Below are 14,823 nucleotides of genomic sequence, written 5' to 3'. Positions count from 1 at the left end.
GACCCGTGTGAACTGGCACAACTGATTTTAAACAATCGTCGCAATGTCACGTGCAGGACACAAGTACACTCTTATTAACTTAAGTATTATGAAACTTATATTTGATCAAATAAGCCTCACCTATAAAATGAGCAATTAACTTGTATCTTCACTAGATTCGACACTCATTGCTGCCCCCCTCCCCCATACAAAAACTCACTTGGTCTGCTTAACGCTTATTTTCACGCGGACATATTTTGGGCGGAGTCGACATTCGCTTCGCCTCTGGTTCACCAACTTCAGCTCCCCCTTAATTTTCTCTTAGGAGGGCCCACAAGTGTAGATTTATCCGACAGCCAATCATGTACTTCTCACAGCGTGACACTGTGGGGCAGGGGGAAGACGACTACGGAATCCATTTGGGACAAGACCATAGAGAATGATAGAGGCCTCTAAGTGGCCCAAAATATTTATTAGGATGGGAAGTGCCATTGAGGACTTTCACCATTGTAATGAAGTCAACTGGGTGGGACTTACAACTTCATTGAATGATTCCGCCTGGGGACTCTGTTAGCGTCATGTCCAACCGGGTCATCAGGACGGATCAGCCAATCATGAAAAAAATGTACTACTTCAAAATTGAGATTGAAAGCATCGGCAGGGCAGGCAGACGCTATAATGGCACAGATACAAAGATGAGTCCTCTATCTAGCTTTATGGACGAGACAATAGTTGCAAGTTCAAAGAGTAATTTGCATGGTTTGAGTCGAGTTTTCTGTGAAAATGGTATCAGCGGCGTTTAAAGAAGCCCAATCGCGCTTTACTCCCGTGACGGTTTATTCTCTGCTGGCCTGCGCCGCTCAATTCGCCGTGGGATACATCCTCGCGCAGATATGGGGAAGAAAATGCTCTGGCACTGATAGATGGGTGCTCGTGTGGCTTTTCTACGACGCAATTGTTCACATTACCTTGGTGAGTGTGTGACGTGAGTGAGAAGGCGTTGTCAACATAGAAAGTTAATTTGCAGCTCTTATTTGACTCTCTTCTACTGTTTGTTCATACAGGAAGGACCCTTTGTTTACATGTCACTTGTTGGAACCGTGGCAACTTCAGACAATATTTTTGCTGAACTTTGTAAGTAGGCTACCTGTGCAATGTAAAAAAGATATATACATTTAAAAAAAATGGATTAAACAAAATAATTTATAGTACTGTGTATTGAACATGTTTTTTATCATGCAAAATATAAATTAAATTAACAATGGTGTGTGTTTGAGATGGGCTTTGGAGCCTGGTTGTGGGGAGACATCTAGTGGACATAGTATTAAAATGCTCACATTAAACTGAATAATATACAGGCATGGACTATCAATCACGGTTAGTGCTGGAGTAGAACAAAAACGTGCACCCTCTGGCCCTGGGGTCCCCCAGGAATCTATTGAGATACTGCTCTAACAGATATCCTGTCCATGTAGGGAAGGAGTATGGAAAGGCAGATGAGCGCTGGCTCCACTCTGACCCCACCATCGTCTCCTTGGAGCTGCTGACGGTGGTCCTGGACGGCCTCCTGGCGCTGGTGCTTGTCTATGCCATTGTCAAGGACAAACACTACAGGTAGGAACACTGGTACTAAATATGCTTCATTCTCTGGCTTTTCTCATGCTTTATGCCATTAATTTCTATATTGGAACCATATTTCTTTATGGAGAACACTTATTATATTCAGAATTGTCCCATTACACAAACAAGTGTTTACATCCCATAGCAAGTCACAATTTACATTTTTATAGCGTCTGTCTTCAGCATGTGATGTGTTGAATGACCTATTACCATATACATAGATGCATTTGGAAAGTATTCAGACCCCTTTTGTTACAGCCTTATTCTAAAATTGATTAAATACTGTTTCCCCCTCAATCTACAAACAATACCCATAATGACAAAGCGAAAACGGGGCAAACATTTTTTTAAACATTTATTAAATATAAAAAGATACCTTATTTACGTAAGGATTTTTTGCTATGAGACTCGAAATTGAGCTCTGGGGGCGTCCTATTTCCATTGATCATCCTTGATGTTTCTACAACTTGATTGGAGTCCACTTGTGGTAAATTCAATATATTGGACATGATTTGGAAAGGCACACACCTGTCTATGTCCCACAGTTGGCAGTGCATGTCAGAGCAAAAACCAAGCCATGAGGTCAAAGGAATTGTCCGAAGAGCTCCGAGACAGGATTGTGTCAAGGGACAGATCTGGGGAAAGGTACCAAACATTTTCTGCAGTGTTGAAGGTTGCCAAGAACACAGTGGCCTCCATCATTCTTAAATGGAAGAAGTTTGGAACCACTAAGACTCTTCCTAGAGCTGGCCGCCCGTCCAAACTGAGCATTCAGGGGAGAAGGGCCTTGGTCGGGGAGGTGACCAAGAACCCGATTGTCACTGACAGAGCTCAAGAGTTCCTCTGTGGAGATGGGAGAACCTTCCAGAAGAAAAACAATCTCTTCAGCAATCCTCCAAATCAGGCCTTTATGGTAGAGTGGCCAGACGGAAGCCACTCCTCAGTAAATGGCACATGGCAGCCCGCTTGGAGCATGTGTAACTTTAGTACGTCCCCTCGCCCCGACCTCGGGCGCGACTAACTAGCTAGCCATTTCACATCCGTTACACATGCCAAAAGGCACCTAAAGACGATCAGACCATGAGAAACAAGATTCTCTGGTCTGATGAAATCAAGATTGACATCTTTGGCCTGAATGCCAAGTGTCACGTCTGGAGGAAACCTGGCACCATTCCTATGGTGAGGTATGGTGGCAGCATCATGCTGTGGGTATGTTTTACAGTGGCGGGGACTGGGAGACTAGTCAGGATTGAGGGAAAGATGAACGGAGCCAAGTACAGAGAGATCCTTGATGAAAACCTGCTCAGGACCTCAGACTGGGGCAACAGGACAACCACCCTAAGCACACAGCCAAGACAACGCAGGAGTGGCTTCGGGACAAGTCTCTGGATTTCCTTGAAGCCCAGCCAGAGCCCAGACTTGAGCCCGATCGAACATCTCTGGAGAGTCCTGAAAATAGCTGTGCAGTGACGCTCCCCATCCACCCTGACAGATCTTGAGAGGATCTGCAGAGAAGAATGGGAGAAAAACACATGTGCCAAGCTTGTAGCATATCCAAGAAGACTCGAAGCTGTAATCGATACCAAAGGTGCTTCAAAGTACTGAGTATAGTGTCTGAATACTTATGTAAATGTGATATTTCAGTTATTGTTAATACATTTGCAAAAATTTCAAACCTGTTTTTGCTTTGTCATTATTGGGTATTGTGTGTAGATTGCTGAGAACCCCCCCCCCAATTTAATCAATTTTAGAATGTGGCTTTAACGTAACAAAATGTGGAAAAAGTCAAAGGGTCTGAATAGTTTCCTAATGCACTGTACATGGAAAGTATAGCCTGGGCGCAAGTTGGTTATCAGCCTAAGTAAACTTGTCATTGTTTGTTTTTAATCTCAACGGTCAACATGTGTTTTTAGCTTGTCTTGTTGTTGCACAATCTGGCCCCCCGGGTGAATAGTTCTCCATGTTTGTTTTCAGGCACTTTGTCCAGATCACGTTGTGTGTGTGTGAGTTGTACGGAGGCTGGATGACCTTCTGTCCAGACTGGCTGGCAGGCAGCCCCAACCTCAACACAGACCACTGGCTCTACTTATGGATCTACCTGGTCTTCTTCAATGGGGTGTGGGTGGTGGTGCCTGGACTGCTGCTGTGGCAATCATGGCTGTCACTCAAACGACTTCACCTCTCCTACCAAGCCCCGAAGAAGCAGAAATAGACATTATTTTGTATGTACATAATAGGCATTAGCACACCCACTACACAGAAAAGCCTGGCTACACACAAATAATAATGCCATTTAACAGACAGACATTTACATTAGGTTTAGCATGTTTTATTAGTTTATCATTAATATAAATAAAGTTATGGATCTGCAAACAAAAATTAGTTTCCCTAGCTATCTTTCCCCACATCTCCACAGTGTAACAATACTCTCCAGTCTCCCTTAGCAGGCACATTTAACTGCTGTGATGTTAAGCGTTAAATCTCAACCATGTTGATCGCACAATTGAAATGCCCAAATATGGATCCTGCGCTTAGTTCATAATTGGATTGAGATTCCTGGCTCTTCCACAATCATTGTTCCGTTATAATCTGCATTTCAAATGGCACCCTATTCCCTTTATAGTGCACTACTTCTGAGATACTTTAATATTGTTCTAGTTTAAGGTAGTGCACTATATAGTCAGTATCTCCGACTTGTCAAGAGTCTCTCACACAGTGATATCTCCACTGACGTGTCTCCTCTCAGCTCTTCTTGATGAGTTTGGCCACAGAGAGGAAGGCTTGCTGGAGCCCCATTCCCTTCAGGCCGCTGCATGCCTGGATCTGCCAGGCTCGGTCTTTGTAGCTGGGCAGCTCCAGCTGGTTGGACACCTCTCTGATGTTCATGGTGTTGGGGAGGTCCTTCTTGTTAGCCAGACCATCATAGGTATTCCCTTCATGTTGTTGTCGGACAGGACATTCTTCAGAGCCTTCTGAGCGTCCCCTATACTGGCCTGGTCACTACTGTCCACCACGAACACCATAGCCTTACAGCCCTCCAGGTAGTACCTGCCAATTATAGAACTAGGGTAGTGTCTAGCTAATGATATTGCAATTTTAGCAAGTCATTAGTTGAGGATAAAAGGTTATTCTATTCCAGTACTCTACTAACCTGATCATGGGACTGGAAACAGAATGTGCATTTGTTCTAGACTTTAACTGTCACACCTGATTAAACTACACTGAACAAAAATATAAACTCAACATGTAGTGTTGGTCCCATGTTTCATGAGCTGAAATATAAGATCCCATACATTTTCTATACGCACAAAAAGCCTCATCTCGTGCACAAATTTGTTTACATCCCTGTTAGTGAGCATTTCTTCTTTGCCAAGATAATCCATCCAGCTGACAGGTGTGACATATCAAGAAGCTGATTAAACAGCATGATCATTACACAGGTGCACCTTGTGCTGGGGACAATAAGGCCACTAAAATGTGCAGTTGTCACAAAATTCCACAGATGTCAAGTTGAGGGAGCATGAAATTGGCATGCTAACTGCATAAATGTCCACCAGAGCTGTTTCCAGAGTATTGAATGTTCATTTCTCTACCATAAACTGCCTCCAACGTCACTTAAGAGAAATTGCGTCCAACTGGCCTCACAACCGCAGACCACGTATAACCCTGCCAGCCCAGGACCTCCACATCCGGCTTCACCTGCGGGATCGTCTGAGACCAGCCACCCCGACAGTAGCTGAAACTGTAATAAAGCCCTTTTGTGCAGGTATTTTTTCCCCCCTGATTGGCTGGGCCTGGCTCCCCAGTGGATGGGCCTATGCCCTCGCAGGCCCACAGCCCTGCCTAGTCATGTGAAATCTATAGATTAGGGCCTATTTAATTCAATTGACTGATTTACTGTGACTAAGTAAAATTGTTAATTGTTTATTTTTTGTTCAGTCTAATAACAGGCATTATGATTAGTGGAATGAGATGTGTTTGTAGTACTGGGCTAAAACAGAAATAGAATAGCACAGAACCAACAACTCACCTCCAGTTGGCCCTCATCTCCCCCTGTCCGCCCACATCCCACACGGTCAAGGCCGTTTTCTTGTTCAGATCCAGGGTCACCACGTTGAAGCCCACGGTGGGGGAAGTATCCATCACCAACCCTGTCTTGAGCCTGAAGAGCAGGGTGGACTTCCCAGATGAGCCCAGGCCCATCAGAACAACCGTGGGAGTCCTCTTGATGTCCCTCTTGGATAGAAGCAGCCCCATGACAGACAGACTTGGCTAGGCAAAGCAGGGTCTGAGGTAGAAGGTAAAGAGGAAGTACGGCAGTCCCACCTCTGCTTCTGAACAATGTTGGGTCTTCCTCGGTAGTCACTGATTTGCATCCACAAAAGGAGATTCGGTGATATGTGCAACCAGTGGCTCTTCTCGATTTTTAAATAGTTTTTGTATTTTTGTCGGAGTAGGCGTGAAAGCGTCAGGTGTGCCCACTTGCTGCTGCCCTCCAGTGACTAGAGACTCACTCAACGTGAATAAAACTGAGTTTGAGTTTCAGAATAGAAACATGGTCACATGAGAACCAGTCTTTTCACATTCTTCTTTTAGAGGCCGTACCAACAGGCTTTCTCAGTTTCTCTATACTCAAAAGGCATCCTCCCTCATTGCGCAGGTCTAGGGTTTGATTGGTGAAAGCAGTGGGGTGATTATTACCGCAATTGGGCCTATGTTTTTTAAATTCTTTTTTTTAAACACCAGAGGGCTTTATACTGTTATTCTTAATTCCCATTTCTTGCGTTAGGAGTTGGCAAGAGAACAATAGACTGGCACCCCGGCTAGGCGTATGTGTCCTAAAATCTTCTCAACCGTGGACTCTGCCCACGGAGTCCGCCGATGACCTAAACCAAGCGCACCTTCTTTCAGCCCATGACGTCAGTGTGTCCATCTGGACCAACGATTTGGACTGGGGCTCGAGCGCAAAACTATCGCTAAACTCAACTGTTGCTTGGTACGTTTGGCATCCTTACATCAGCGACGACAACAACGAAGTGACAGCTTTATTCTGGTAATCGTGCTTTCAAATCATATTTACTTGAGGTAGGTTTATTAATAGGCGAGAGGTTAAATGTGTATTTCTTGTTTTTCTCCTCAGTTTTCTTGATGATATGGAGCGATGCTTTAGGTACAGTAACGTTACAATTTGCTAGCTATTAGTCAGCGCTAAATCTAGCCAGCTAGGTGCTAGGCTAGCTTGCTTTGTAGATAGCCAGCAAAGGGAGACTGCCATGGGTGCAGCCTTCAACGTAGCGCATCGCTAGCTTGACCAGTCACTGTTAGGTGAACGTTACCATGTCGCAAGCTAGTTTGCTACCTGGCAGAAGGTAAGCTAACTACTGTTAGCCAGCTAGGAGGCTAATAAATGCCGCATCTGTTGTGGCTGAGATTCACGATTGTAATCCCAATGGTCAACAGAGTGCCTGGCCAGAGATGCGTTGGCTCTGCAGTACTTACGTAGTTAGCTACCTAGCTGGTCATCCAGTTATTTAACCAACTGTATGAGACAGTTAAAAGATCTGGATGGGAACGTTTGCCAAATAAAGTAGCCATTCCATCTCCATCTGCATGTTGTCTGTATGGCCCAATACTATTTAAAACCATGTCGATATCATCGTGAGCATCCAGAGATGGCATTATAAAGTCCTGAAGTCATGTCTAATTTACTGCTTTGAGCAATTATTAACATATTTATGAATACCTTCATTGAAACCAGGGTACCTCACCACTGAGGTTTAGACTAAGACAGTGTTTTGTACGTGTCTGTCTTTGATGGTTGTCTTGTAACAGTGTTAGCGGGGACAGTGGTGGCCTCACAGCCCCTGCTTCTCCCTCCCCTGTGCCCCCCGCCCTCACCCCGACCCCCCCACCTCGGAGAGCCAGAGTGAGGTACCCAGCCATGGTGGACGTGGGGAAGTGGCCCCTCTTCACCCTGCTGGGGGCTCAGGAGGTCTCCTGCATCAGGCAGGCCTGTGTCTTCGGAACCTCAGCCAACGAAGCTATCTACATCACCCAGGAAGATGAGGTGAGACTGGGGGTGTCTCGATTGTATAGAATAACTTTATAGTTTTTATGTAGTGCAGAACTCTCTGGAAAGCAGTGGAAATGGTTACTGAGTGGAGTTTCTTGGTTAAATAAATATAATTACATGTAATGGCATCCTCTCCCTGCCTTCTCCTCTTCATCTTTGTCGCTGATCTCCCTGTAGGTGTTTGTGTTTGGGCTGAACTGCAGTAACTGTCTGGGGACAGGAGACAGTCAGAGCACCATGGTCCCTAAGAAACTAGACTTCCTCCGAGGCAAGAAGGTGGTCAGTCTCAGCTATGGCAGTGGACCACACGTCTTACTGGCCACAGAAGGTATGCTGCCCATTGCCTTACCTGTTTTTACCACCACCAAATGGCAACGTTGGCACGTTACTAGAACTTTACCAAAAGACAGTATAATTGTCATAGTGCAGCTTACTTAAATAGCTCTGTGTTACTTTGGTGCGTTTGTCTCTCAGGGGGAGAGTTGTTTGCCTGGGGGCACAATGGATACAGCCAGCTGGGCAACGGGACCACCAACCAGGGGGTGTTACCCATCCTGGTTTCAACCAACCTGCAGAACAAGAAAATAACACACGTGGCCTGTGGGTCCCATCACTCTCTGGCCCTGACACACGATGGAGAGGTGAGGGGATAGAAGAGAGGAAATACTTTTACAGGGGAAGAGGGAAAGTCCTTTTACATGCACTTGTAATCCTGAAATAAGCCTGTGTCTTAATGCTACTGCTACAGTACTACTGCTAGGTACATAATGTTTAAGAGAATAAAAACACTGTTGATGAACATGAGTGGAGTATTGGTGGAGGTCGTGTGTAGCCTGTCAGTGTGTGGAGTGCACTATGGAACCATGTCAGGTTCAAGTTTTCTAACCAGAGCTGATCAGTGGTCACTTGTCTTGGCTGTCTGTCTCTTTAAGTGGTTTATGTTTGTCCCAGCAGCAGGTTAGGAAGGTATTATCTCAGTTCACTGTGTCCAGGCGGGCTGCATCTAACCCAGGCCCACTGGCCTGGTCTCACACACGATCTGTTCACTGTGTCCAGGCTGGTTGTATCTAACCCATGCCCACTGGCCTGGTCTCACACACGATTGAAGAGTTGATGTAGAAATTACTAATGATTTCAAAAAGTAGATATTTAGGGCTATCTTGGATGTGTTGAAATATGTTACTCAGCACTGTAAAGGGATAGTTAGAACATTACCTAATATCATGGTTACCTAGGATCACTGGTCACAAGGTGTGATTGTGTATAGGGTTGACAGTCGGTGTGTATATGATTGTATCTGCTAGGTGTTTGCGTGGGGTTACAACAACTGTGGCCAGGTGGGTTCAGGTGCCACAGCCAACCAGCCAACCCCCCGCAGGGTGACCAACTGCCTGCAGGGTAAAGTGGTGATGGGCATCGCCTGTGGACAGACCTCCTCCATGGCCGTGCTCGACAACGGGGAGGTGAGAGACCAAGCCCATGGGAAGGATGGGTTTATATTGGATAGTTCCCTCCGGTCCAGTGAAAGTCAAAGCAAAATGTTATATAGCACCATATACATAAAGGAAGATATTGCTGACTACTGTGGCCTGTGTGTGTTGCAGGTGTTTGGCTGGGGCTACAATGGGAATGGCCAGCTGGGAGTGGGCAACAACGGTAACCAGCTGACCCCCTGTCGCCTGGCAGCCCTCCAGGGTCTCTGTGTACTACAGGTAAGACTGGACAGTAGTGTACACTACTACCACCTGTATGTCTCTGTCTGAATCGTCTACTCATGTCTACTTCAACTCAAACTAATACAAAACAGAACTGAGCCCAGAGCCTTGTTGCTGTCCACTCCCACTGTGTAAAACTCTTCAGGACTTGTCTTCTAGATCGCCTCAGGCTACGCCCACTCCCTGGCTCTAACAGACGAGGGCCTGCTGTATGCCTGGGGGGCTAACACTTACGGACAGCTGGGTACGGGCAACAAGAGCAACCAGCTCAGTCCTGTACACATCATGGCTGAGAAGGAGAGGTAAGGGATAGAACACACTCATAGGATTGTGATGTAACTCTGGTGGCTGCTACCGCCCACTAAAAGCCCCAGTTGATACTGTCATCTTTCAAAGACTCATGGTTAGTTCTCTTTTCTCTTCGTCTTCTCTGTTGTATTCCATCCAGTGTGGGTCCATACGGTAATACTGCATAGTCCAAACATTGGCTCACACACCAGATCTGGAATAATCTGTCTCTGAGTTTACATTGTCCCTGTCACAATGAAGCAAAACTAGAATGGAGGGGAGAGAGGGGCCATTATGTTGTGGGCTGGGGTACAAATGGTTTTGACACTTGACAAGCATGAACTTTTCACTGAAAACATGCAAACCAGTTATTGGGATTTAATTCGGAATAGATCGTGGACATTTGTCATGTTCATTTCTATCTCTGAACGTTGTGTAACATGTCATAACACTCTTGAATGAGCCTCAGGCTGGCCTTGAGATCAAGCTACAAGACAGAGGGCACAATAAAACCAGAAACCTTCTGTGTCCATGGAATACGGTCATGGCTAGACAGGATACAGTTTGTCAAATTGACGTCAAAGTATAATATTTTAGCTAACACTAACCTGCTACGTTAATTTTCCTAACCTGCTGCGAAAATTCAATTCTGACATAAGCTACACTACATGACCAAAAGTATGTGGACACCTCATCAAACATCTCATTCCAAAATCATGGGCATTAATATGGACTTGGTCCCCTCCTTTGTTGCTATAACAGCCTCCACTCTTCTGGGAAGGCTTTCCACTAAATGTTGGAACATTGATGCGGGGACTTGCTTCCATTCAGCCACAAGCATTAGTGAGGTCGGGTACTGATGTTGGCCAAATAGGCCTGGCTCGCAGTCTGCGTTCCAATTCATCCCAAAGGTGTTCGATGGGGTTGAGGTCAGGGCTCTGTGCAGGCCAGTCAAGTTCTTCCACACCGATCTTGACAAGCCATTTCTGTATGGAACTCGCTTTGTGCCTGGGGGTATTGTCATGCTGAAACAGGAAAGGGCCTTCCTCAAAGTTGGAAGCACAGAATGGTCTAGAATGTCATTGTATGCTGTAGTGTTAAGATTTCCCATCACTGGAACTAAGGGGCCTAGCCCCAACCATGAAAAACAGCTCCAGACCATTATTCCTCCTCCACCAAACTTTACAGTTGACACTATCCATTGGGGCAGGTAGCTTTCACCTGGCATCCGCCAAACCCAGATTCGTCCACCTGACTGCCAGATGGTGAAGCGTGATTCATCACTCCAGAGAACGCGTTTCCGCTGCTCCAGAGTCTAATGACGCTCCAGCTGACGCTTGGCATTGCGCACGGTGATCTTAGGCTTGTGTGTGGCTGTTCGGCCATGGAAACCCATTTCATGAAGCTCCTGATGAACAGTTATTGTGCTGATGTTGCTTCCAGTGGCAGTTTGGAACTCGGTAGTGAGTGTTGCAACCGAGGACAGATGATTTTTACGCACTACACGCTTCAGCACTCGGCAGTCCCGTTCTGTGAGCTTGTGTGGCCTACCACTTCGCGGCTGAGCCGTTGTTGCTCCTAGATGTTTCCACTTCACAATAATAACAGCACTTACAGTTGACTTGAGCAGTTCTAGCAGTGCAGAAATTTGACGAACTGACTTGTTGGAAAGGTGGCGTCCTATGACAGTGCCAAGGTTGAAAGTCACGGAGCTCTTCAGTAAGGTCATTCTACTGCCAATGTTTGTCTATGGAGATTGCGTGGCTGTGTGCTCGATTTTTATACACCTGTCAGCAACAGGTGTGGCTGAAATGGCCAAATACTGAAATGGGTGTCCAGATACTTTAGTACATATAGTGTATATCCCATCTAGTTAAATTCATGGAACACCAGCGACTTCAGCAGTGTCCTGTCATTCTTCCTTCTCTTTTTGTGTTTCCTGTCTTCGTCTTAAAGGAGAGAGGTTCGCCATAGGCAGCAAAGGGACAAGGGAAAACACGGAAGAGGCGTGGCACAGAGCGACAGAGTAGGGAGAAACAATGCACTCAAGAATCACAGAACTTCTTATAGCGGTCAAAAGACACAGGAGAGTACCGTTACTTGGTAGAGTGAGTGTTGGTGTGTGTGTGTAACACCCCCCCCCCCCCCCCCCTGCAGGATAGTGGAGATCGCGGCGTGCCACTCCACACACACATCTGCCTGTAAGACCCAGAGCGGCCAGGTGTACATGTGGGGCCAGTGTAGGGGTCAATCCATCGTGTTGCCACACCTCACACACTTCTCCTGCACTGATGACGTCTTCACCTGCTTCGCTACGCCGTCTGTCATGTGGAGGCTACTCTCCATGGGTGAGTTAATTTAATCATTTATTAAATGTTATTTAAAGGTGCAGTATGTAACTTGGTTATAATATGTGGTTTTTTTTTTTTTCTGATCTCTAAGTAGGAGGTTCCCCTAACCAAGAGTCTAGGATAACCCTCTCTCTCACACACACACACACACACACACACACCATGATTCCCAGCTAAGGCGTTGTGTTCTGTCGTAGAGCATGATGACTTCCTGACTGTGGCCCAGTCTCTGAGGAAAGAGTTCGACAGCCCTGAGACGGCTGACCTCAAGTTCAGCGTGGACGGGAAATACATCCACGTACACAAGGCTGTGCTCAAGATCCGGTATGTGAATTTTTGTTTTAAAAAATATAGATTTTTAAACTGCTGAAGCAAGCGCACACATTTTCTTTTAAGTAATGTAGCTTTTCTAGTTTTAGCCTTTCCAATAGGACCAACCAGGTACAATAAAACCTGTCTATAGACATAACACGACAACTTAAGTGTCCATCATTGTTTCTGTCAGGTGTGAACACTTCCGCTCCATGTTCCAGTCCCACTGGACAGAGGACATGAAAGAGGTGATTGAGATCGACCAGTTCTCCTACCCCGTCTACCGCTCCTTCTTGGAGTTCCTCTACACTGACAACGTAGACCTGCCCCCAGAGGACGCCATCGGTGAGTTGGACTGAAGCAGGAATCCTGTTTAGGATCCATACGGGGCCCCAGAATCAAAACAAATGACTTTATTGAGTTAAAGTCCATCCATAGGAAAGCCGCTGTGTGTACGAACTATGTCTCTGTTTCAGGCCTGTTGGACCTGGCCACATCCTACTGTGAGAACCGTCTGAAACGTCTGTGTCAACACATCATTAAGAGAGGAATCACCGTGGAGAACGCCTTCTCTCTGCTCTCTGCCGCCGTGCGATACGATGCTGAGGTGAGACACACTGTGACAGTGTCACTACTAAGGGTTAACCGCTCAGATTCTTACTGGTTACCACAAGCTTCTTGAGGCTGCCTTCTACGAGAGACGTTAGCCATGTCATTATGGACATATTAGTCAGATGACCTCGTATACCATCTTATACATATTTAGGTACTGTATACCAGTAGGTAGGGAACTAGATTCAGCTGCGGGCCAATTTTTGATGCGTAGCGGATGGTCGGGGTGCTGGAACATAATTATAATAAGTTGTACTCTACAAATTGGATAAAACTAAGCCCCAAAATAGATTTTTATTTGAAAATAATAAAAATACCTTGATTACCTTATGTTAAACAAATTTTTTTTCTGAATTCCTGGTGACTTTACAGTCTTTTCTGACCCAAAACTAAGGGTGCCCCAAAAAATCACTTGGGGGCCGGTTTTGGCCCGCGGGCCGCTTGTTGCTGACCTGCTGTATACTGTACCCGTGTTCATACTGTGACTGGATGTGATCGCTTCCCTGTAGGACCTGGAGGAGTTCTGCTTCAAGTTCTGTGTGAACCACCTGACAGAGGTGACCCAGACTGCAGCCTTCTGGCAGATCGATGGCAACATGCTCAAAGAGTTCATCTGCAGAGCCAGCCGCTGTGGGGCCTTCAAAAACTGACTGACCACTAACCAGCCCCGAAGGAAGGACGAGGAAAGGGCTAGCATGAACTGGTTTGGCTTGACACTACTTGGCCATGGTAGAAAGGACAAAGAAGGAAATGGTATGAACATGGAAACGGCTAGCTTGAACCGGATCTCTAAATTGCCATATTATTCATCCATTGAGACAATGTCTGGAGTGGTCATCTGGTGAGGTCATCTGGTGACTATGGCTCACCTCCAGTTACACAGCCAAAGAAGCCAAAGCCAGTCCCTGCCTATGCACCTAATATTCCACGCGGACAGGTGGCACTGTGGGGAGGAAGTTCCTTTACCAGTCAAAACAGTGACATCAGAGTTCGTTGTCTGTCACTGCATGTTTACAAACCTGCTAAATGGCATCAGACTACTCAGTTAGCGTCAGTTTAATTGGAGGACCATAGATCTAGCTTAAGATGGACACTGTTACATGCCTGACAATGTCTGGTGGCAGGTCATGGCAGTCAACCCCCCAATTTGCAGATTATTATTATTTTATTTTTTTGCATCAAAGCTGTGTACTTTGCTCTACTGTTGAAGGGTTGGATGTAGCTGGCCAGAAATATATTTTACAGGGTTTATGTGGATGTTTTGAGGAAATGACAGTTTCAATATTAATTGTTAATATGCTGTGTACTGACAAAGTAGAGCAGAGCTTGTCATTTATTCATTCAGGCACGTTAATTCTCGAGACTTGAGATGAACATGGTGATGCAATGCAACAATGAGCAGGAACTTGGTTTTCAACTCTTCAGTTCTTTTACCAGACAGAAAACAAAACATTTGGACCATATACAACTTGTTACTCTTTGAACTTTTTTATTCTTACAAAAATAGATATCAACATTTTTTACTATTACTTATTGCATTCCTTTGGTTGAGATTACCCAAGCATTTCCAATCATTCTGCTGCTTTGAATATTGTTTTAATGGTTTAACGTTCATTACTACATTCTAATTTACTTTGAAGCGAGTGTTTGTACTGAGATTTAAATTCAACGCATTGTATTCTTAGATTATAATTTTTTCAGAAATAATTTGTTGCTTATGTTTATTTTTGCAATTACATTTATTTTGAAATATTTACAATTATTTAGGATGGAAACAGTTGCTATTGGTGCCACAATTCTCAACATGTTTATCGACTTGCTAGTCATGAGATGCAACCACTTTGAAATAAACAAAACTACATTATTGTATACA

The 14,823-nt window shown here is 45.3% G+C and overlaps 2 protein-coding genes and 1 pseudogene across 4 annotated transcripts; 2 read left to right on the top strand and 1 right to left on the bottom strand.

The window, feature by feature from the left end:
- The first annotated feature begins 403 nt into the window (after nt 1-403).
- On the top strand, nt 404-4,103 carry LOC120051402 (emopamil-binding protein-like). Its single transcript, XM_038998245.1, has 4 exons — nt 404-951; nt 1,044-1,113; nt 1,455-1,593; nt 3,574-4,103. The coding sequence occupies exons 1-4, from the start codon at nt 763-765 to the stop codon at nt 3,809-3,811; spliced, it is 636 nt and encodes a 211-aa protein (XP_038854173.1). The 5' UTR covers nt 404-762; the 3' UTR covers nt 3,812-4,103.
- Nucleotides 3,913-6,257, bottom strand: LOC120051403 (annotated as a pseudogene).
- On the top strand, nt 6,070-14,819 carry LOC120051400 (RCC1 and BTB domain-containing protein 1). Of its 3 annotated transcripts, XM_038998242.1 has the most exons (13): nt 6,070-6,652; nt 6,740-6,769; nt 7,432-7,666; nt 7,850-8,000; nt 8,147-8,313; nt 8,977-9,135; nt 9,277-9,384; nt 9,547-9,689; nt 11,833-12,023; nt 12,224-12,350; nt 12,532-12,683; nt 12,815-12,945; nt 13,460-14,819. In XM_038998242.1, exons 2-13 carry the CDS (start codon nt 6,753-6,755, stop codon nt 13,598-13,600), a joined length of 1,722 nt encoding a protein of 573 aa, XP_038854170.1. In that variant the 5' UTR covers nt 6,070-6,652; nt 6,740-6,752; the 3' UTR covers nt 13,601-14,819. The 3 variants fall into 3 exon arrangements, with proteins under 3 accessions (XP_038854170.1, XP_038854172.1, XP_038854171.1); XM_038998244.1 differs by lacking the exon at nt 6,740-6,769 and having other exon boundaries at nt 6,074-6,652; XM_038998243.1 differs by lacking the exon at nt 6,740-6,769 and having other exon boundaries at nt 6,074-6,684.
- The last annotated feature ends 4 nt before the right edge of the window (nt 14,820-14,823 follow it).

The sequence above is a fragment of the Salvelinus namaycush genome, chromosome 7 (genome assembly GCF_016432855.1).
Source record: "Salvelinus namaycush isolate Seneca chromosome 7, SaNama_1.0, whole genome shotgun sequence".
Taxonomy (NCBI): Eukaryota; Metazoa; Chordata; class Actinopteri; order Salmoniformes; family Salmonidae; genus Salvelinus; species Salvelinus namaycush.
Note: the sequence above shows the minus strand (reverse complement) of the source record. Positions and strands in the feature narration are given on the sequence as shown.